This window comes from Hippoglossus hippoglossus, chromosome 5 (genome assembly GCF_009819705.1).
Source record: "Hippoglossus hippoglossus isolate fHipHip1 chromosome 5, fHipHip1.pri, whole genome shotgun sequence".
In the NCBI taxonomy this organism is placed as follows: domain Eukaryota; kingdom Metazoa; phylum Chordata; class Actinopteri; order Pleuronectiformes; family Pleuronectidae; genus Hippoglossus; species Hippoglossus hippoglossus.
In genome coordinates, this window is record NC_047155.1 from 7,932,359 (window position 1) to 7,955,538 (window position 23,180).

A 23,180-nucleotide genomic window follows, 5' to 3' on the forward strand; every position below is an offset into this window, starting at 1 on the left:
ATGGTTTTCTGTCACTTCACAGTCGTTATTCTTTTTGTGATGGGGCATGTGACGTCCTCAGTAACTTATCACCTTGTAATTACTCGGATAAACACCCCCGACGAGCTAATGTGACAAAATAGAAAAACTCTTGAGGTTAACTACATGTATGCTAGACTTTCAAAACAGTTCTGATTGCATCCCCAGTTTGTGCCTCTTGTGTTTGATCATTAGCTTTACATGCAAGTTGCATCGGTCAACATCTGTTTCTCTAAAAGACTGATATGCTTTGATATTAAAAACCAGAATTTCCAGAGAGCTTTTAAACTCGTCTAACCATGCAGATGAAGAATAGTCTGTCTACTCTACACTGAGAGGTTTTTTACTGTGTCTCCAAAGTTGTGTCTCTTGTTACAAATACAAAGAAAAGCAAACACAACTGCTTCTGGGAGAAATGGGTTAAAATGAGTATTTGTGACATGGTGGAGGTTTTTTTCCTCCAGATGGTTAAAGGTAGTCACTGATACTTGATGCAAGACACAGATTCATGTCGCTGTGACCCGGATGTAATGTGACTACATGAATGGCACAAACTCCGGCTGTGCTATATTAGGCTGTGACCTTCATGAACCGATCCAGCCTTCAACCAAGAGCTCAGTCATTACCATTGGTCCTGAAACTTGTCAGGCCAATCACAATCCCTTATTTAACATGAGTCTAGGTTTGATATGATGATTGACAGAGGAGTTCCCCTGAAGCATTTTAATTAACAGATTGCTGTGAATCTGCTATAATGACAGTATTTAGCACAATTTTAGATTTATTTATGGTGCTATATTTGTTAGGCCTATGCAAAAATATATGAAAAACCAAACTTGGTGGAGGGATGGACCTTAGAAGAACACATTCATCTCTGTGGATGCAGATTAAGGGGCTGATGCAGGTTTTTATATATATATATATATATATATATATATATATATAGCTTCAAGACAAATAGCTTATTTAGTTTATCAGTTTTTTTTCTCTATAAAAACTATAGTCATGTGAAGGATTGTTGGGCCCTGGTGGAGGTTTGCGCTCTTGAGTGCAATTCATCCTTTTATATGCAACATTTCATCCAGATGGTCCTCATCAGGCATCTTTACTTTTCCTTTATTTTTGTTTTCTCCAGACAATTAGACACAACAGCATCTAACTGAATGAATCCTCGTGGTAGTTTGTTGATCCTGACTCCACATGAAGTGAACCTCTGAGGTAACGACTGGCTGCAGCGAGCATTAGACACACAAACACATCACATAACCACCAAACATTTAAATGCAGGAATGAACCTGAACCGAAAGTGGTGCTGCACAATTCTATCACCATCATACTAATGGAAAAGCACCAGGAAATGACTTCACACTGTTGGGTATATGGGGTTTTATTCATTTAATTTATTAAGATGCTACATAGTCCAACCAGGTTGGGTTGTTTTTGTACACCAGAGAGACTACTTGACTAGGTATATTAATCTTCTTCTCAGATAGAGTTATTTATTTATTTATATACATACAAAACAGTTTCCCGACTGCTTACATTGTTCATGGTGATGGTCAGAGACTCAGTCAGTATAGTTTTACAACTGGGCCTGGATCCGTTAGCAGTTACACAGTTATTTTTGTTTGTTAAATATTCAACTTGGAGTACCAACAACACTATATTCTGGTACTTGGAAGTACTTTCCTTGCATTAAATGTTCAAATACTCCAACCGGAATTCGGTGAACAAGAAGAACTGTGTGCAAGTACTGTGTGACCCAGGCCTGATGCGAGGTCTGCTCTGCCCTCCCTTTAAGCCGCAAGTCATCCTCAACCCAACAACTTTACAGAGATACAGTAGAAACTCTTTAATCTCTTACCCACCGGACAATTCTATCATCTTCCACTCCGCTGAACATGGAAGGATGCTGGAGTAGTGTAGTCTTTGATTTTTGGTTTAGCAAAGGGGAATTTACGGCTGTTCACTCATCTTATGTGGATTCACTATGAAAAAAATCTACCAATTCATTTTTTTCCTTCAAATAATACAGAGAGCGACTCTCCACTGATTTTATTCCTCAAAATTTGGAGATGAAACAATTCGAGTTGTTTTTTTTTTTTGTTTAGTTTATTCTTGGCCTGAGAATAACTTGTCCAAACAGGTCACAAGGCAAGTCCTTCATCTGTAGAACATTTACAGAAGAATCAAATCCATACAAATCTCATTTCTGGTAGCTGCGATAATTCTTAAATGCTTCAACCCTAACAACAAACAAAAAAAAAGAATTTACTTAAAATCATAAAAATGCAACAGAAAAGAAGAGAAAAACAAAATCAGAAAATGTCGTTGTGCAAACCTACAACCAAATAACATATTATTATTATTATAACAATTATAAAAGCAATTAAATTAGATTCAAAAGTCCAAATGCAACACTCGTGTGTGTGAATGCATGCAATCAAACACCCCCCTCTGTCAAGCGGGGATGCGGTGAACACCAGGTGATGGGAGTAAAGTGGACTTAAAACAAAACGGGACATGAAGAAAGAAAATACCTGCGCTGTAGTGTTTCCCACACGGATCGAGGTTCTACAACCAAAAGACGAGCTGATTTGACAAAGCCTCTGATTGCAGGAGTCAGTTTGATAGCCCTGTGTGAAACCCCGACTGTGTGGATCATCTCTCTGGTACATCCCTTCCTTAAAGGGGGTTTAGCTGGAAGGAACACCTGGATATACTGTACAGTGTGTGTGTGGGGGGGGGGGGATTACGTATACATATATACGTAAGGTCTGGCCTCTGTCATTTAGAAAAAGAAAAACAATACACTGAAATGACATTCGCACAATTGCAAACTGACTCAATCGCACCAACACTACCTCGCCGGTGTTAAAAAAAAATCCATTCGTCTGAATCACGAGCATTAAATCACGTTTCCATTACTCCCCACCCACAGAACCAGTCATCTGTATGCATGAGACTTTGGGAAGAGGGCCAGAATGATTATGTGATGATTACGTAGAGGCAAGACCTGGAACAGTAGGTTTGTTCTTAAGATGATGTTTTTTCATTTTTTCTTCATGTACATTATCTTTGAATTTTTCAATTTTTTTTTTTACAGAAATTAGACTGAATCGAATCTTGTACACCCCCCCCCCCCCCACCTAGCGAATGTGGCATTTTCTGATCCTAAATTCCAGACCCCTTGTTTTGTTTTCATCCCCCGAAAGCATGCTGCGGCCGACCGAACTGCTCCGCGCTCTACAAGACCAACTTGCCCACGATGACGCCCACCACAAAGAAAAGCATGATGAGGAACACGGTGCGGATGCTCAACCCTTCCTCTTTCTTCATGACCACCGAGGGATGCTGAGACGACATCATGTTGCTCTTCCTCATCCGCAGACCGTCGTCCTCCTGAAGCGGAGAGGAAATAATTAGGACAAGACGAAAGAAAGGAAGTGCGTGGAAAGTGGCAGAGAGGTGGTGGTCGGAGAGTGAAATAATGGAGAATAAAGAAGACAACATGGGGAAAAGAGACGCTCTGTTTGTCAATCAGTCAACAAGATAGGACAATGTTTATTTTATTAGTTCAAAGAAATAGGATCTACCAAAATCTTCATCTGACCAAATCCCCTGAGGTTGGCAGAAGGCGCCAGGCTTTAACACACTTCATTTCCCAGCAGCGGGTGGGGGGGCTCTCTGTTGGTTTAATCTAAGCCACAGGGGCGGCCAACAGTCGTTCTGCCTCTGGCAAGAACTTGAAGGGGAGGAGGTGGTGCTGGTGTCTAAGGGGAGGACACTCTTTCCTGGCCTCCCTGTGGCGTGTGTGCATGTGAGTCATGTCCAACCAAACCTCGACAAAGCCCAATTCTAAACCTGACTTCATTGATGGTGGTGATTTATGGCACACACATTGATTTGCACAATTGCTTTACGAGCGTTGAACCCTGAGGTCTGCTGCTGATTATAGATGAGAGCAGTTCCACTTAATGCGAACCTCCATCTTGAGATTCTGTCTCTGTTCAAAGAAGCACAGCAAAGGGCGGAGGACACTTCATATGTAGCCGTGTGGAGGAAAAAGTTGGTGTGTGAGGCGATTGTCATTAAACATTGATAAAAGATGAGTTAGAATTTGTCTGATCGATGACAACGTAGGTTTATTTGGTAGGAAACTGAAAAATCTGGCTTGATAATTACCTGTTAGACACGTGTTTCTATCTGAGAGTCTGCATTCTTTGGGGTTAGGTTAAAGTTCGTATTGAGTGACTGGGTTTATTCATCACTGGTTTACCACCTCCAGTAAACAAATACCCCCTTTATTATTTCTGACAGGGAGATTAAAGGGATGCCTGAGTCTATGATGAACCACTGAAATGGAAAATAAAACAAAATGAATAGAAGAGAAACCGACTGTGGTCTTCCAGTTGTCTCACCCTAATCTGTTTGTTTTCTTCCCTTAGCCTCTGAGCCTCCATCTGCAGCCTCTTGCACTCCTCCATGATCTTCTTCACCTCCCCGTCATCCAGGGTGGAGCTCAGTGACTTGAAGGGCAGCGAAGAGGACTCTGACTTCAGCAAGCTGGACGACATCATCTTGTTGGACTCCGTGTCGTGCTGTGAGAGGGTGACAGGGTAACGAGTTATAATATGTGGACTGTTGTTGCTGAAATGTTTCTATGGTAATTCTGAGCAATGGCTTGGCTGGCGCATGGCTGCACTTTACATTTGGGGACATTTATGTACAGTGTATGAATGACACAGGCCTGCAGGGACAAAGCTGCATTTGAAACCTCCTGTCTTTACAAATAATGTCGCCAACGCACTGAAATCTGCTTGTTCGACCACACAAGATGTCTTAAAAGGAGACATTAAAACACTTAAAAAAAACATAGTCTCCTTTCAAAACTGTTGGCAGCAAACAAGCACAGAAACTAACTGCCTTGTAATATTTCAAAAGCAAAGTCTAATCTAATAGACTTAATCCAATCAATAGCTTGATAAATTGCAATAGTACTAATGCTAATCTAATTTATATGCTTGGATGCCCATGTGGCATGGCTAATGTCGGCCAAAATAAAGCTTAGTAAATACTGCAGAACAGAAAGCAGCAGCACCACAAATCAGAAGCCACTGTACAAGTCGACATCTCTATTCCAAGAGGAAATAACATTGTTAGTCGTAACTCAGTCTTAAGCAGAGAGAATCCAATTACAAATACACACTACACACACACACACACACACAAATATACACACTAGATGATAATTACTCTTTAGCCTCATTGCTATGAACCATTTCCAAGAGTCTATTAGTAGCACATGCATTCTCTTCCATATTCATCATTGTGACATCTGGCACAACACATAGATGAGTCTTGTTTAGTGTTGTTTTATTTTGTCATATGATCTGTGTAATATATTCCCAAAGGTTTAATGTATTTAGGTCTTTATGAAATAAAACTGGTTGGAGAGATATATATACACTTATATTATATGGATATATGCATATTGCTTCTTAATGATTGGAACTTTTGCCTCTATCGTAACCCTGTTAATAGTCTATGTACAACAATCAGGTTTAGGGATGGTCTTAACTTTGATGTTTTGTGTATTAATCCTCCTCCAATTTGCATGTGGTTGTACAAATGTATTTATATCCTTCCTTACAATGTCACTGTGATAGTATTTCCTGAATTTATTCTGTCAAATGGAACTCAAACAGAGGATTTATCAGTTGCATTTTTCTTGTGTATCCACATTGGGTTAATAGCCATCCCTCCTTATGTTATTCATATTTGTTTTTGTGGTTTCTGTGAAATCTCTCATACAGATTATACCTTTTACTACATATGCAGTGAATTTAAATAAATGTGAGTAGAAGTTCCTGCATTGTGTATATTATATTCTGTAATTGTCCTTTTTTTACATATGGCTGGCACGTCCTGGTGCCACAGAAGATTTAAGTATGATGTGATTTGCTTTAGTCTATAAGCTCTGAAGAATGCTTTTTTTTTTTTTTGCCAAAACTTAAGCTTATGGTATAAAGTCTGCACTGCATAACGACCCAATGTGCTTCAGCCTCTTTTTTATGCTTGTTCAGTGCCTCCTACCTCTGTGTTTGTAGAAGAGTTCACCCAGGGGTGCCTTTCATAAGTGGATCGAGCTGCTTTCTATCAGCATTATCTGTCTAATGGACTATGTGGAGCACGGTGCCAACTGGGAGCCATGTGCACGTATCACACACAGCTCATAATGAATTGAAAACAACTACCACTGGTCCTGTTCCCTCCCGGTGTTCATGGAGCCGGTGGACTCAGTTCATATCGTGATGAGCTAATGTCTCTACAGTTGTGTGGGGTCTGAGAGAGAAAGTCGCAAATAAAATAAACTGCATGTGAGACTGAACAAAGTGGAAAGTGGTCCTCTGAAGAGTTCTTATGGGCGAGAGTGTGGGTGTAAGGCAAGGAGAGAAAGGTGACTGACGTAGAGGAGACGTAGAGGGACAGTTTGATGCTAAAAATTCAGAGACAGTGCAGACAAGATGGAAAGATAAAGAATGAGAAAGCGTAAAAAGAGTAGGAGATTTGAAGGTTGAGATGGGACAGATGAAATAAAGACAAAGAAAGAGAAGATGGATACAGCAGAGTAGTAAAAGGGTGGGGTGCTGCAGAACAACAATAACAACAATAAACATCGTAGCCCCATAAATAATGTAGCCCCTCCGTGGCACAAATATAAACAAAAGTTGTTCTGTTCAGACAGAAGCAATAAAAAGCATCAAATAAAATAAAATATGACACCATCAATTGAAAATAAAACACATTGTGTGCTAAGGTCAATTAGTGAGATTTTTTAAATCCTGGAACGAAGCAATGAGATGCATCATTCACTTTGATATAAAACCTGTTGTGACAACAAAGACCAGCATTGTGAGACAAAGAAAGGAAGCGAGAGAGAGCACAGACTGTCGCTTACCGTTTTTTCGTTCTCCAGTGGCAGCTCAAAAACACACCTCAGCTTAGAGTCCATCAGCTCATCTGGCTTCGCCTCCTTCCACTAGAATTATTTAAATCAAGGCAAAAGGAAAGATTGTTATGGTTGGTAAAAATCCCATACCAGAGAAGAGAAGCATAAACAAGTATAAATCTAAATGTTTAAACAGGGTTTCTGAAGTGGTCACTTATTTGGGCCTGAGCACCGACAGTGTGAAGGCCCTATTGCTTTTGGTTTGATTATTCAGGAAAATTTATTGCATTTTTGGCGGCTTGAACATACTCGAAAACACAAAATTCCGCAGGCGCGTCACACGGTGTGACCGTGGCGTGGCATCACCTTTTGATGAGTCATCAAAACACGAGGCTTACACTTTGATGCAGTGGCTGCTTTACAATATACAGCTCAAATGAGCCGTCACACGACCTTCACGGTCAGAATTGTAACATTTCCTTAAACCGTGTAAACATTTAGGTACGGCAAAGGTCGATCCTCCTTGGCTCTGTGTTATTTCATGATTTCAATCTTTTATAGCTTATTCTTCCTTCTTCATTCAAGGTGAAGGCATAGAATATGAGTCCGGTATGTCATCAAAGGAGCCTTCTTCATTTAGGAGAGCTGGATTCCAAGACACATTTTCCTCATGATTTTCTTCCCGCAGTATCTTTGTGAGCATGTGAACAGTAAGTCTGAAATGATTACGACCAGCCATACTAACACTCTGGATAAAGAAAATCAAAAGCGTATTTTCAAATGCATATCAACCAGTCTATTAAGTACATACTGTTATATTTCGAGTTTTATGCATCGATGCATCATTGTGAATCGAATCGTAGACTGCTGAATCGCAAACGTATCGAATCGTGAGGCTAGTGAAGATGCACACCGCTAGTGTAAAATGGCCAAAATGTGGAGGCCTGATGCGCCCGCAAAGTCTGGTGAGTTTTCGAATATGTTCAAGCCGTCAAAAAACTGTGCTATTTAAATACTCGCACAACTCTTCTGTCAGTTTTAACTTTTCTTTCAACGTCTCCAGTTCTACACAGCACTCATTCAACCTCAGTTGTTTCCTCTTGCACAATATTAATTGGTGCCTGTTTTCATTGTACACAATGAACATTTATTTCATCTTCTGCAGTTCTTGTCTGCTCTTCACTTTCATTCTCTTTTGCCCTCATTTCTGCAATGCACAGCTGAAAATGTATCAGCTGTTCGTCATTCATCTCGTGTGCCATTATGGTCTTTTCCTCGATTTACTTGAGTATAGTTGTTCAGGTGATTAATCTGCATATGTCAAGATGAAAGAATAACACTTGTTTGTGACTTACTACTTAACTCCACCCAGGCACTATATAAAAGAACACTTCAAAGGATTCATAAAGAAAAGAAGTCTTTGTTGTCAGTTTGATAATGTCAGTGTCAGTGATCATAGATTCCTTTGATGTCTTAGACTGTTTTATACGATCTGAAGAGAAACAAGAGTGTTTCTGACCTCAACAGATCTATTAGTCTGTATGTAGTGATAGTGATAGCAACACCTACTGCCAAAAGGAAGCAAGCCTCATTTACAACTTTAATTCTATTTACATTAAATTTTCACCGTGTGGCCTGCACTTGATGGTGTGGACCGCAATGCGTGATTAGTATGCGTGGTTCGACGTTGCGCGATGGACACACATATATCTATATATTGACATTTACATCGCATTTTTGTAGGTACTTCCAAATTGTATAGAACAATATTTGCCAGTAACATCATTGATCAATTAACATGACCTCGCTCTTCAGCTGGTCATTAAATGAATTAAGCTTTAGCTGAAATAGACACTTGTCCATTATGGGTCAATAAGCTGCTCTCCTGATGGAGCTAACAATATTGACAGAGTTAACAATATTGACAGAGTTTGTTACAGGTCTGATGGTGCAGACTTTTTGCAGTACAACGGAATGCCTCATCAATCAAATTGTTGGGGTTTGGTTTAGAGGTGTGTAAGCTCTCCTGAAAGCCCGTAAACAGATACAAAGAAAAGCTATAACTAAGGTTCATGTACATGTCTGTAAATGTAGCTGAAGACTTTTTAATGCCTTCTGAGAATTTTTTGAGGCAAGTGAATTCAATACTATTCTCAGCTTGATATGGCATCTATTTAAACTGTGTGGTGTGGAGATCATTTAAAATAACACAATAAAGAAGCAGTGTTTCATATTCAACCTTCCTGTTATTCAAAGTGGGGGCAGAAGCTTGATGTTTTTTTTAAAATCCCTTAGAGGATTTTAATCCCAAGGCTGAACCACACACCAAATGGAAATTTCCAATGGAAGCTAATCTCCAACAAACAACACAACTGCTGTTTTAATACATGGAATTACTATTCATTCAGGCTTTGGCTGTAAATGTGACTATACTCCGAGTCAATGTGCATTTTTTACATTATTATCAATAGCTGAACTGTTTTCAGGGAGGATCAGCTCTGTCCATTGTTCTCAAGCTCCAACCTTTGTGTGAAACAACAAAAGAGTCTGCAGGCTCTCACTGGTGTGCTTCTCTTAAAACACCACTGAAAACAAAATCTGCTTTTAAGTCTAAACTTTGTTACAATCACAGGATTGAACAATACACCACAGGAGTCCAGGCTCTTCCTCAGTACCATGTTGCTTTTGTTACCATTACTCAGGTTGTCTTAGTATGTGTGTTTGTATTTTTATGTGCATGTGCATTTGTGTGTCACAATATCACACAAAAAAGAAATGCTGTATCCAACAACTATTTTAATTAAAATTCGAAATCAATTTAAATTTTTGATTAAGTTTTTGCTGAAACGGACATGCCTCCAGTATGCACAACCCACTTTCACAGCAGCGTCACTAGTAATTTAGAGATGTATAACATGTCACAACAGCTGCAAGCACACAAGTTATAACTATCAGGACCATCATGAATTACTTTACAAAATACCATTCCTGTTTTTCAAGACACAAAAAGGACACATACTGTGAATAATGTTGAAAAGTGACTGTAAGATGTTGGGACACACTCACCACTCCCTCCATGTCAGTCATGTCAGGAGGTGCTAGCAGGGACTGGACCATGAACTTGTGTTTGCTCTTCTCATTGGGGTCGTAGTCAAAAGGCTGCAGCATAACTGAAATAGAAAATGATAATCAGTGTCAGAATAGGCGGAGACACGTTTATCCTGCAAACCTAAAGATTCTAAGATTGTCTTCTTTGGTCTTACTGTATGTGAAAAAAGGTTAGGAGGCTCTGTAGGGATATTAAAGTGATACGTTAAGGCAGTGGGTCTGGGATCGTGAGCCCACCAAGGGCACAGAAGATTAATCATATTACCAGGAAGTCCCAAAGAATTAATACATTCATTTTGTTTTGTAACAACTCTCCCGGTTTGATTTGGTTTCTAAACCTCATCCTCAGGAGCCTTAGGAAAAAGTGTACGTTTCTTTTTTATCATCCAAACTGCAGCAGACAGACAGGTAAACAATATGGTTTCTGGGTGAAGCTTCTCTCCCATATACAAGTAGTTGTGGAACGCCAGCAATTAGTATTAGTCAGCAACTTTCCATCTCTTTCCCCTTCTCAACTCTCGTGTTCACTCCTTGGATTTGAGAGGAATTAGTGAGTATCAAATACCCATGTATTTGCCAAACAGTAAACTAGGGCCTCCACGTCTTCAAGAATCTGGGGGCTGCCCCTGCCGCTTGGAAAAAGTGGTTGAGATGATTTATTTCTATGTTCGTGTTACCATGACAGCGAAACACTGACAGATCTAGACATCCCAAGGGGGTAATCTTGCTAACAGCTTCCAACTCTGCCTTTTTCTTCCTTAACATTACATATCACTCTAACAGAAAGCAGGTGTGGAGTTGGAATACTACTTTAACCCATCACCACATCAGTCCCCTCAGTCGGTGGTGTGTTATTTGATGTCACTCCAATGAATGAGAAGTTGAGAATTTTAAAGCTGCAACAATGATTAATAATCACTTTCTTATGCCAGTGTTGGAGTTTAAGTGGCCAGTGTAGAAGAGACGAAAATGTCCATTGATGGCTGATCTTTTTTTGTCCTATTTTAAATGAGGGTGTAATTCAAAGGCATATTTTGACATCAGTATCAACTATGTCTGCAATGTCTGCGTGATTCTTTGGCTTTCACTAGAAACAAATGACCTCCTAATTTCAAAGCTGGTGTAGCTATTAGGATGGTTTTCATATATGGCACATGCCAATTCTCCCTAGAGTGGAAAACCTCAGAGATGTAGTGCACTATTACAGCAATCAAGGCAGTTCAATATCGCAAACCAGAAACAGACGGCTTGAACAGATTGAGAACGTCCTGTTTCAGTCAGAATCAATTTGTGCTGCCATCCACCTTCGGGTCCAAGGGGACAATAACAGAGAGGGGAGGCAGGAAAGCATTTAAGTTCTTTGAGCAACACAAAAAAGGTCCGGAGCCAAAGTCTGAGATGAAAAAACAACAGATTTAAATCATCTTTGATTTCCAGCCTTTGAACACACCTTTACAAAAAGCTACTTCTGCTAATGGTATGATTTAGTATTCTGTCTTCATGCTGGGTAAACATTCATAAAACTCACAGAGGCTAATTGTAGTCAACACGGTCAAGCTGGAAGGTAATGGCCTGCCTGCTTGTTGATGATGAATGGAAAGAGTAGAGGGCTGAGGGAGGGCGGTAAGGAAATTTTCCTTTCCTGTCATTAATACATTTTGTTGCGTAAGACAAGATGCTCACAACAAAATCACAAACAATTTACCTTGAAGTGCTTAGAGATCAGGCCTGCAGACGATTCTTTATATCACAGTTTATATTATCATTTAATCATTGGGGAAAAAACTAAACTGTACAGTTTTCTTTATTAGTTGTTTGGTCTATAAAATGTCAGGAAATAAAATGATCCACGACAATTTCAAATTGAAGTTTAAAAACATAAATTAATATTTTAGCCAACAGTAAATATATATACAGTGTATATATATATTTCATTTTCATCCTAATAAAACATACAAACGCAACAAATCACATTTAAGAAGCTAGAATCACAGAAAGTTTGGCAAATCTTTGATAATCAGCTATCAAAGTTGGTGCAGATTAATCTTCTGTCAATCGACTGAGTTACAGCTATAGATATAACCATTGTAACAATCATGACTTGATTTAGTTCAAAAGTCATGGTGACATTTACAGCTGCAATTTAAAATTATTTTCAACTCACAGAACAATTGATTAATTTGTTAATATAATATTAAACAATAGTGAAAAATGTAAATGCTAATTCAACCATCGCAAAGCAACAACAAGCTCAAGCTCGGTGCAACAACCTCCTTCTGCTTGACTTCTGTAAAATGAATTGCGTGCCGAGGATTTTTTAACTCTGAGGGGAAATGCACTGAAGTTTGCATGTCTGTTAGGGACAATCTCCTGCCGTGAGCTGTTCTTTTCAACGCTGTTACCTGCAAATATGATTCTGATTAACACTGACTCACCGAAACCTGGAAAACAATTTGCATGTAGCATCATCATCATCACTACCATCAGACGCCTTGCCAAAGAGAAACAGTTCCAGCCATCGCTTTAGAGAGGTTAGCGTGATATATGTGTTCAATAATTTAGTATGGCCAGTAAAGATGTTATAAAGATTGAAATGGCTCTAATAGGAAAAAGGTTCCCCACCCCTGGTTTATGTAGAATACTTTATGTCTGTACTTTCGATTTTCTGAACAACCATTCATCAAAAAACTTCAGTCGACTCTGCAGTTCCTTGAGCTGCTGATCGATCAAACGTCTTAAACTTTAAATGAACAATGAACCTGCCTTTATGGTGTTTGTGGTGTATTTAATGTTAGTTCATCTGTATAGTCCAACAAAGCTGCAATATATAGGTCACTTTTGATTTTGCTAGGTTTGATTAAATCTAAATACCACAACGAATTAGTAATTTTAATATATTTAATATAAATAGATGTTTTAATGATTATCGTGACAACACAATGTTATGTGCTACTTTGACAGTGGCACATAACTAATTGTGAATATGGTGACAGACCACTTGTGTGGCGATGAACATGAATATGGACTCAGATGTTGGTTAAGACAGGAGAATAATTTTCTTGTCCTGTCATAACACACAAATGAGGACAAGCTAATGAAGCTCATTCTGAGAACTGCAACACGGGAATTGTTGTTCTTTGCTTCCTGGCTCCCTCTGAATGATAATACGTCCCCAGTATGAGAGACAAACTTCTGACAAATTCCCAGAAGAAGCTCAATATTTGTGGACACAAGGATTTTTGAAACACTCACGCCACATATTTTTCCACTGGATGCTGCTACATAACACCAATCAATCCCCGCAACATTCCTGTGGTCATGGCTACGTTCAGCATATACAGTTACAGCTGGGTTGAGCTTCAAAAGCACTGTGTCTATCCTCAGCTAAGCCAGCAAATGACACATCTGAGGTTTGTAGGTATCCTGTGGCAGACGGTTCTCTCTCGCCTCATTGAGAGTGCATGTCTGTGGAGCTTTTGTGTTGCTTTGTTATAAAAAATTCTGTAATACCAGACAAACTGAACTGTGGCAAGTTATAAATCCTGTACTCTTGCCTGAATACCTCAATAAGGATGATTTTGGGATTATTTGTGCTTTCAGAGTATTTTTACTTCTGCTGAGACTTAAACTGCTTTCAGACATGCACTGAAGACTGAACATTTTCCAGGGGGGGCTGTATGTGAGAATGCAATTGTCTGAGTCAGTTTGAACTTTTCCTGCCAGCCCCCTATCAAAAAACAGGAAAATTCACAGCGAGAATGTGGGCGTATTGATTACTTTTCTAACGTGTGACGAACGTGAAACTGGAAGAACACAAATATCTCATCTTTTGACTCTTTTGTTGATTTTGCAGATACGCCCAAATGCTTATACTATTGTTGCCAACGCAAAAATAAACATTACAGAGGAGTCAATAGCTGTAAACAAAAACACTGTGCTTTCCACAGTAGAATGTATATGTCATGTCCTACCTCTTGCGTGCTATACCGAGGCGCCATCCCTTGCCTGAATGATCTGGAAATGTTCCTGTTGCTGTGAATGCGTCTGACCCTGAAATATGTGTTTATTAGCCTTTACTGTTTACGCTGCTGATAATACATATTATGCTTTGCGTGGCATTTGCTATTTGCATGCTGAATTGAAAAGAGTGGCGATAAAAAGGTCAAACTGGCACAGGTTTTGGAGCAGCACCATGAATAAAAGCTGCACCAAAACTAACGGAAAAGTGAGGGAAATGTCTGTCAGTACTGTTAACACCCACACACTCCTCAGAAGAAGCAACCAAAATAGGTAAAAACAATGGTGCGAGGTATCCATGTAGGGTCTTTAAATTAAACTCCGCTTTTTTCATAAAAATATTATAATATTGATTTAAAAGCACACAGTGCCTGTAAAATGAGTACCCACAAGACCTTGTCATCTTGTTAAGTGCACTGCTTCGATGAACTATGTAGGCTTGAATGCTCCCTGAAGACAGATTAGACAGAGAGAGGTTACAGACTGTGCCTGCTGTCGCAGTTCAGTGATTTCTGGACCCCAGTCGTGACACCTACATGTTTGCAGACTACATTCTCAGAAAAGCAGACTTCTTTTGGGACTCGAACCTGTGACCTTTCTCAGCCTAATAAGGGTGAAAAATGAAGCTAACTGACAGAGCGGACTGTGCTGATTTGTCGCCCACTGCTGACAGCAGGCCCCAGTGACACCATTTGCAGTTGTTGACACCAGATAGGAGAGGTTGTAAAATGAGTCCGTGGCTTTAAATGGCAAAGGAGGCCCAGTGTGGAAACACGAGACTGTACCTGTCTCCCTCCAAAGTGTCTGACTGGGAATGAGGCCTGCCACGAGGGACCGGGGCTAGAGAACATGGGAAATACTTTGTAATGAAAGAGGCGTACAGTGTTTATGTAAAAGACCAAACCCATTGAAGATACAAGATAAATAATAGTTTAAGTTCCTTCCTCACAATGAGCCACATGTTTGTTTTTATCCAATCAAGATTCAAATCAAGGATATGCAGATATGCAGTCCCACAAGTCCCTACTGTACCGACTGGGGCTGTAATAAAGTTTTACTTTCATCAATCTTGTAGTGTAGAAACACCAGTCCAAATTTACAAGAAATAACACTTTCAACCTGTATAATTGGTTTGACCTGTAGTCAAATAACCAGACCCTCGAGTCAGAGAAGCTGCAACAAGCAAATGTTTTCTATTTAATTTGCTAAAAGACTAAATTACCGAACCTGTCAAATTAATTTTCTGGAGATTCACTAATTATTTCAGAAAGTGTTGCTGCTACATGTTAAACTTTTCTCTTGGTAAATAAGTAACTAAATAATGTCACATGATTCTACAGTACCTTCATGGCAAAGTTTCTCATTTATTACCTGAGACATTGATTGAGGTGCCTGCATCGATAATTCCACTGTTTGGCCGCACACAGTACCGGCGTGGTGCTGTCGTCTTCACCTTGAAACACACATTTCTGTCTGTTGGGTTGGCGAGCTTGAGATTTGTGGTGACCACATCTGAGAATGGACCTGTGAAGAAAGAAGACAAAAGGTGGACACTTAGAACGTCTGTTTTTGTAAAGGCAGTTTCGGTTAGATCAGGAGTCTGTGTGTACTATTTGACAAATACATATACTGAAATGTCGTCGGAGAGAGTGTAATATTCAACAGATGTAAAAACAAATTTGGATAATCAAAGACTTGAAGCAAAGAAGAGAAAGAGACAGAAAAATCCGGAACTACATAAGGCAAAAAAAGGGGAAACACACTTTATACAAAGCAAAGAGAGGCTCCAGCGAGTTGTTTGAACAATAGGAATGTTCAGATAGATTAACTAAAATACCAGTGGGTAAACACTATTAAAAATATATTACATGTGTACACTCACATTTAAATGTGGTCTACCAAAGCCTTTCTGGATGTGGATTCAATTATGACTAATTCAATCTACAGCCACATGTTATTTGTATTTGACCTGACATGTGGGTAAACAGGGTTTTACTGCCAATTCAACTTCTGCAGGTTTTTAATATGTCGGACTTGAAGTTGTCCGACAGAAAAATATTTCCAGAATGATGTGACAGCTCTTGTTTATGAACAGTATGAAAAGTACCAAAACTTAATCTGGCTAATGCACTGACCTTGGAGAAAGGCTGGACTTTAATGAGTCTTCTTTTACATTATTGGCACATTACACATACTGTAGGGAGTGTGCCCTCACTGGTCAGATATGCATAGTTTAAATCCAACAAATCCCCCTCTAGGGGCAATGACAAATCCTAGTACCTCACATCTTACGGGAACCAAGTTTTATTTTCAGACTTTCCACAAGTTAAAAACCACATAGAACAAATATTATTCCCGAATTTATACAATGTCTATGACAGAGGTCCGTTGCGTTTTTTTTCCTTGCTTTGCTGCAGCGTATTAAGATCTGTAATTATTGGACATGGTTAGACACATGAGCTGATTTGGGTCTAAAACCTTGTTGATCTGGTGATGGTTTTCAAGCACCTGAAGCAGTAAAAGATTCTTAGGAAAGGCAGAACTTATGACTTCTTAAAAGTGTCAATTGTGAAACATGCATTTGTTTTGAACTTGTGGTCTTATGTACAAACCTCACCATTAGTTTTCTAATCAAGTAGATTTCTAATGAGGCCACTACAGTAGCAACTGTGGTGAGGGTACAGTTTGCAGTTGAGAGACTCACACTCACACTGCAGGAAAACATGGAGCTATTTCAGAATTAGCACATACACCAGATTGAAGATAAAGTTTCAGCTCAACAAACATCCAGAGCAACGGACACTTCCCGTACCCGTTGAGCAAAAACAGAGAGGAAATTCAGACCCTCACAATCCTGGCTTGACATCTGAAGGCTTTTAATGAAAGAGACTCACGCCACTGACTACTGTACACCTGATCCACTACTTCCTGAAAGTTTCTTGGGACACCGTCCAACTCACGAAAACCGCAAATGGCCGTAAAAAACTATTACGAAGAGTTGATATGTGAATCTGTCGTCTTCCAAGTTTGGATTTAATTAAAAGTGTATAAAAAGTGGGGGGTCTGGAAGGCTTTTGTAGAGATCTGGTAATGTTACCCCTGACAAAGATAAAAATTAAAAAGTCCATAGCTTAACATCTGAGAGTATTGGGTCCACAGATGGTCTGAGCTACAAGTTTCTCCTGACAGACCCACTCCCTATTTCCTGAAGTTTCACACCACGTGCCTACATTTTACTTGGGACCTGAGTATAGGCATGTGATTTGTGCCATTGTCAAGTATATTGAGCAAGAAACATTGTTCAGCAATAACACATGGATGTCTATGAAACATACAGGTTACGCTCTATGGTAAAAGGTCTTATATTGTAAAAGAAGGAATTTACATGGTAGGTGATAGAAAAATTGTTTATAAACAGATATCAATATATACTGGGGTTTCCATTAGTTAAGTCTGAGATTAATTTGAGGTTGAGTGCCAATTTTTGCGGGATTTACTGAAACATAGAATAGATAATGAAATAACTGATAAATAATTGTCCAATTGTGATGTAATGTGCTCAGAGGTGTTCCGTAAGTGTCTAAAAAAGAAAGAAATAACACGACTCTGCAGAAGAGTCCGTCTTATAGCATGGGTCAGGTCTGCTTTGTCCATTATTTCCACACAGGACAGCTTGTTGTATATTATTGATTATTGAATATGCAAGCTGGTAGTGGACTCTGACACTGTGAGCCCGTGTCTGATACAGATTAAGAAACGGCATTACTATTGTCAATACACAGGTAGCTTCAGTATAGCAACACCTTAATGTGTGAAATATTGTCATAAAAAACTATTATTAATTTTCTTATCAATTCATCTGACAAATATTTTCTTGATTATTTCATTTAGTCAATAAAATATCTGAGAATAGTCACTAATGTCATTTAATGTCTTGTTTCCAAAACCCATCTAGACGGTTCTCCGTGCAAACGCCATCAGTGAGATGTTTCGACACAGGGTAAAAAAAACGACCCAAGATCAATATGAAAAGCGGTGAAATAGTAATGAGTGGATCATATTCAGGAAACCCGAGCGCAGAATTCACTGTTAGTTCCAGTGATCTGGTCACAGCTCTCTGGACGCTATAAAGACAGTGGGTTATTTTTACATTCAAAAAAGCAGGAACAAACAGCAGCTTTCAGGTCAGACAGGTAACACACTGCCACTGTGTGTTTAAGGCTGTGTAACGAGGCTCTGTGTTTGACATGCGTTAACACTTTCAATTTGGGAAGTCTGACAGCTGCCACAGGAGCACACTGGTGGATTCGGATGGAAACCAGAGTACAGGGTGTCCTTTGATGATGCTGTGCAAAGTTGATCAGTAGTAATGATTAAATCTTGTATTGACATGGTGTATCAGGAGTGAAGCTCTGTCCGTGCACACATATCTAAAGTGAGATCTTTGCACTGAACTGTATCAGGATCAAAACGAATGCAATAAAAACATATAAGTTTCTGTACCATCATTGAGACCTAACACTGAAACATGGAGTGCATGTCTCTCAGTTGGCTGTGAGGCCGTTGGCATGTTGATGACCTGCAGCTACATGAGGCAGCAGAGGTTGCAGAGTTTTCAGCTGCCATGTTATTAGATTACCACTGGCTGTCAGGGCTAATGACAGCTAGCCACACCTGCTAAGGATGCAGCAGCTCGTGTGCAATGGAAGCTGGTGGAATTAGAGGGGGAATAATGCTGCTGCCTGTTTATCATGGTGGGCACTTCCCCAGTGGACGTGACGTTTTGGTGGCTTTACCCCCTGAGGACTTTTAGAGGCTGCGGTCAGGAGGCATGGCAGGGCCCGGCTAGCTTAGCACTGGGAAGCTAATCCAGCTAGCCAGCTAGTTGACCTGCCGTCCTCTCGGAGCAGCCTCCCCCGGGTTTCACTGGAGGGTGACAGCATCAGAAAACCAGCACCGCAGCTTCGCCACAGGTTTGGTTCCCAAATACATGGGCCTGCCCCCCCCTTGCCTCCTCCGCCCCTGCGCCTCACCCCGCTGGCAGAGGCGTCCCCCCCTCCTTCCCCTGCTCCACAGCCGGGCCCTCCCCTCCGCTCCTACCTCTGAATTTCAGTTCGTGCGGAGGCTCCAGGAGCAGAACCTGTTCCGGCCTGGCCATGTCCCAACAGCTGGAGCGGGGCTATCGCGCTGCAACCGAGTTCCTGTCCGTCAAGCCCCCGAGTCAGGACGTCGCTGGGCGCTGCAGGGTCCGCGGGGTGGTCGGGTTCTTCTTCTTTTTCCTCCTCCTCCCTGTCAACGAGCTGGCTGGCGGATAAATCCTGTGGCCCCCCCCCTGGTCACTGGTGCTACTCGAGCTGCTAGCGGCTGTTGTGATGCAGCAGGAAGGGAGTGAGGGACAGCGCCGTGACGTCACTGCCTCTGCAGCGAGAGAGAAAGGGAGGGAGGGAGGGAGGGAGAGAGGGAGGTGGGGTGGGGGGTGATGCATGGGTGCAGCCACCTTTCAGGGAAACTCAATCTATGATTATTGGGTGGAAGTAATGGTAATTATACTTCTCCAACTATGACTCATAATAATAATAAATCCATGAATTCATTATCTATACCACTTGTTCTCTTTAGGGTCGCAAGGGGAGCTGGAGCCGAACCCTTCTGACATTTAGCAAGAGGCGGGATACACCCTGATAATAATAGGTAGACCCCTTTTATTCAATGACTGAAACTTAACTGGACTTTCCATGAAATTAACTGATGATTAAAAAAACATTCATGACCTTATTTCTGAATAGTCCTCATATCACTTTTAGTGCCTGGAACTTTTGCACAGTACCGTGTGCAGTATATACCCCTGAGCGCTACTTGAATTGCAGTGAAAATCCCTCTGCCCATCAAACCCACATCTCAAGTGTCTAATATATATATATATATATAGAGCCAGACTTCTGGCTCCCAAATAAACAACACAACCAATCACTAACAACATTGTCACTGTATCCCCAAGGAACAAGTTAATGCACACATGTCCCTTGAGTCTCTATCAGTGAAGTAAAAAAAGCACATATAGGCACACATTGTATTTTTTGTCAATCTTTTATTAGTAAACAATTGACAATTCCCTTTTTACACATTTGGAAATACACCGCAAACAAGAGTTCTCAGGTATTTTGTTACAATCAATATGAAATTTAATAAAAAGCTAAATATGGTAACAACAGTTCAGATGATGTCACTGCAAATGGTGAACAAGTCCACTGTGGTCACAAAACTGGCTTAGACTAGAATAGTCATTGATTTGTGTGCAATCTGATGGTATTTATCTACACTGAAAAATATACACAATATAGATTAATCACATTCCCAGGGCCAGCCCAAGACTAATGGTATTTTTCAATGCAAAATTGGCAAACACTATTCATGCCTCCTGTTTCCAAATGAGGGGGAAACATGTCATCATTATCAGAACTCAAATATTTTTGTAAGCATTTTATGCGATTAGTACTTTAAATCATTATATTACAACAACAATAAAAAATGGTTAATTATGCATGATGTAGTAAAATAGTTTTGACATTATTTGGCACCACCGTCTTCATCGCAATACGAGCTGAGCAAACAGTCAAAACCTAAAATAACACCATAGGATATTAAAGAAAGTCTGACACCCGTGCAAGAATGTTTCATAAAGTGTTTCACAGGCATATTAACATGCTGCAGACAGCGTTAGTTCGTATTAGGAGCCAATTAATACAAACAGTCAGTGAGTCAAAAGTGCAGCTGCAGTGATTCCCTTCTTAATGTGACTGCTGAGGTTTTAGTAGCTAGTGTTGGTATCATGATGTCATGCTGGGTGATTATCAAAGACAGAAGAGTGTTTTGACTCTGTCATATGATGTAAGAGCAAACCCATCACCAAATACACATAAAATGAGGTTCATATAAACCTGTCATTATCCTGTTGGAGATCTTTTGCACAAGCATTTGCTTTCCTGTGTGAACACATCACTCTGTAACTAATGTCTCCGATTAGGTCACATTTTACCTTTGTCATTATAACAACTATTGCACTCCACAGAAAAAATCCTGAAAGATTAGGCGGCGCTACTCAGCACAGTACTCATCAGTTACATTAAGATGCTCAAAGGCAAATTAAGTGTCTAGCACTGACAGAAAAGGACACAATTCACGTTGATAAATGTGCAGATGCAGTCTAATTAAGACCATATCTGCATTTCTTTTGGCAAGTTTGAAAATAGGTTTTGGGACTGAAGGAGCTCATGAGATCCAGGGAAGCATGAAATTACACAGAATGAATAAGTCAGTGTGGGCTCATTGATCCACTGCTGCTGAAGTTCAAACAATATCAGAGGCAAATGAGATAGCTGTAACATAACATAAGGATCACAGAGAAAGCGGGTGATGATGTGGCTCTGTGAAAGCTGTAACTGTACCATGATTGAAATCTGGCCCGACAATAAGTTTGTCATTTAGGGGAACAACACAGAAGAGAGAGGAAATTCAGAAAGCAGACGCTGGAACAAAGTGCATACAGAGCGGAATGGAAACAATGGTTCATTAAGGGGTCAGCATGTCAACACAGTGTTACATCTGATTCTCCACCTATAAACTTCTGCTGAGGGGAGATTTAAGCTCCAAAATCTGAGCTTCCTCTGAACGAGGTCGAGTTTCCAGATCTCGTATTGTTTCCATCACAGGGCAGCTAGTAAAACAAGTTTGGATGTGTGACCCGGGGGAGAATGAAAAATATTTATCGCACAATTAAAGAATTTGGCAATACCTCAGAAAAACTGGCCTCTCCTGTAAAATTTCTAGTGGGTAGCAGCGAAGGGCTGCAGACAGACGGGCTCACCGGTGAAAGGTTGCAAGGAGATTTAAGAAAAATGAAGTTGGAGTAATGTTTGGAAACAACCGGCGGGATTCTCTGTGCACTGTGGGGTACATCATCCACATGAGCCTGTTCATGGATCTTCAGCAATTACAACTGGAAATGTGGAACACATGTGAGCAGCTGGAACTGTTCGCTTATAATCAGCTTCAAGACAACCAACAGAGTCAGAGATATCAGCCCTGATTAAAGCTCTGTCATTGGGACACGAGGACTTTCTCTCAACAGTGAGATGAAATGTTACGACAATTTTAAGTTATTGTTATCAAACGTGAAGTGACAATCAAAATATCCTGAACGCCAAATGAGAGAGGAACAACTAATTAAAGATTTAAAAGGAATAGTTTGGATAATATGCTTCTTAACTTTGTGGAAAGTTAGATGAGAAGATCAAGACCACTCTCACATCTGATCAGTCATTAGAGGGAGATAACAAACATTTGGTTAGCATAGCTTAGCATTAAGACTGGAAAGAGGTGGTAACAGCTAGCCTGGCTTAGTCTTCATGTTGAGCTATGCAGACGTAAGAGAGGTATCAATATTCTCATCTCTAGAGTGCCTCCAAAAAACTTTCCTTTATTATTAAAAGGAAGCAGACGCATACACATTTTTTCTGCATATTCGACTGTGTGATTGTGGCTGAGATCAAAACACCATTTTGACATTTTGCTTTGATGAAAACAATCAAATTTAAATCAAGCGTGCACCATCTTTCTTGACTTTTATCCTTCAAGCAAACGTCAAGATGGGAGATTGGTACTAACATTGATCTCTTTGATCAGAAATGTCCGATTAATTATTGATTATACAGAGAAAATAATTTTGGGGAAAGGTCTCCCAGGAAATTAAAGGCAATAACTTAAATATTATCAAAATAATTTGAGATTGAGATTTAAACATTGTCAATTAACTTTTTTGTGGAAAGATAATATATTTGTACAAATTTACAGCTACAAGTCACTTCTGAATGAATCTGATGAGTCTCTGGTCAACATGAGACTACACCATACCATTTAGAGACTGGAGTCCATTATAGAAGCCAGAATGTCTGTGTGTGTGTGTGTGTGTGTGTGTGTGTGTGTGTGTGTGTGTGTGTGTGTGTGTGTGTGTGTGTGTGTGTGTGTGTGTGTGTGTGTGTGTGTGTGGGGTGGGGTGGGGGGGGGGGGTGGGGGGGGGGGGGGGGGG

The 23,180-nt window shown here is 40.2% G+C and overlaps 1 protein-coding gene across 2 annotated transcripts; it reads right to left on the reverse strand.

Annotated features, from left to right (window-relative positions):
* Nucleotides 1-1,396: 1,396 nt before the first annotated feature.
* LOC117761334 (vesicle-associated membrane protein-associated protein B-like) lies at nt 1,397-19,509 on the reverse strand. 2 transcript variants are annotated; one of them, XM_034585137.1, is made up of 7 exons: nt 19,196-19,491; nt 15,467-15,619; nt 10,037-10,140; nt 6,980-7,060; nt 6,314-6,363; nt 4,440-4,521; nt 1,397-3,420 (listed from the first exon to the last, which is right to left on the reverse strand). In XM_034585137.1, the coding sequence occupies exons 1-7, from the start codon at nt 19,251-19,253 to the stop codon at nt 3,265-3,267; spliced, it is 684 nt and encodes a 227-aa protein (XP_034441028.1). In that variant the 5' UTR covers nt 19,254-19,491; the 3' UTR covers nt 1,397-3,264. The 2 variants fall into 2 exon arrangements, with proteins under 2 accessions (XP_034441028.1, XP_034441026.1); XM_034585135.1 differs by lacking the exon at nt 6,314-6,363 and having other exon boundaries at nt 4,440-4,619; nt 19,196-19,509.
* Between the last annotated feature and the right edge of the window lie 3,671 nt (nt 19,510-23,180).

Bases quoted from the DNA above. Each gene is read 5' to 3' on its own strand.
- LOC117761334 (XM_034585135.1), bottom strand. From the start codon at position 19,253: ATGGCCAGGCCGGAACAGGTTCTGCTCCTGGAGCCTCCGCACGAACTG. The intron at 15,620-19,195 runs GTAGGAGCGGAG...CTTTCTTCACAG, and splicing joins GCACGAACTGAAATTCAGAG to GTCCATTCTCAGATGTGGTC. The intron at 7,061-10,036 runs GTGAGTGTGTCC...AAATAATTCTAG, and splicing joins TGACTGACATGGAGGGAGTG to TGGAAGGAGGCGAAGCCAGA.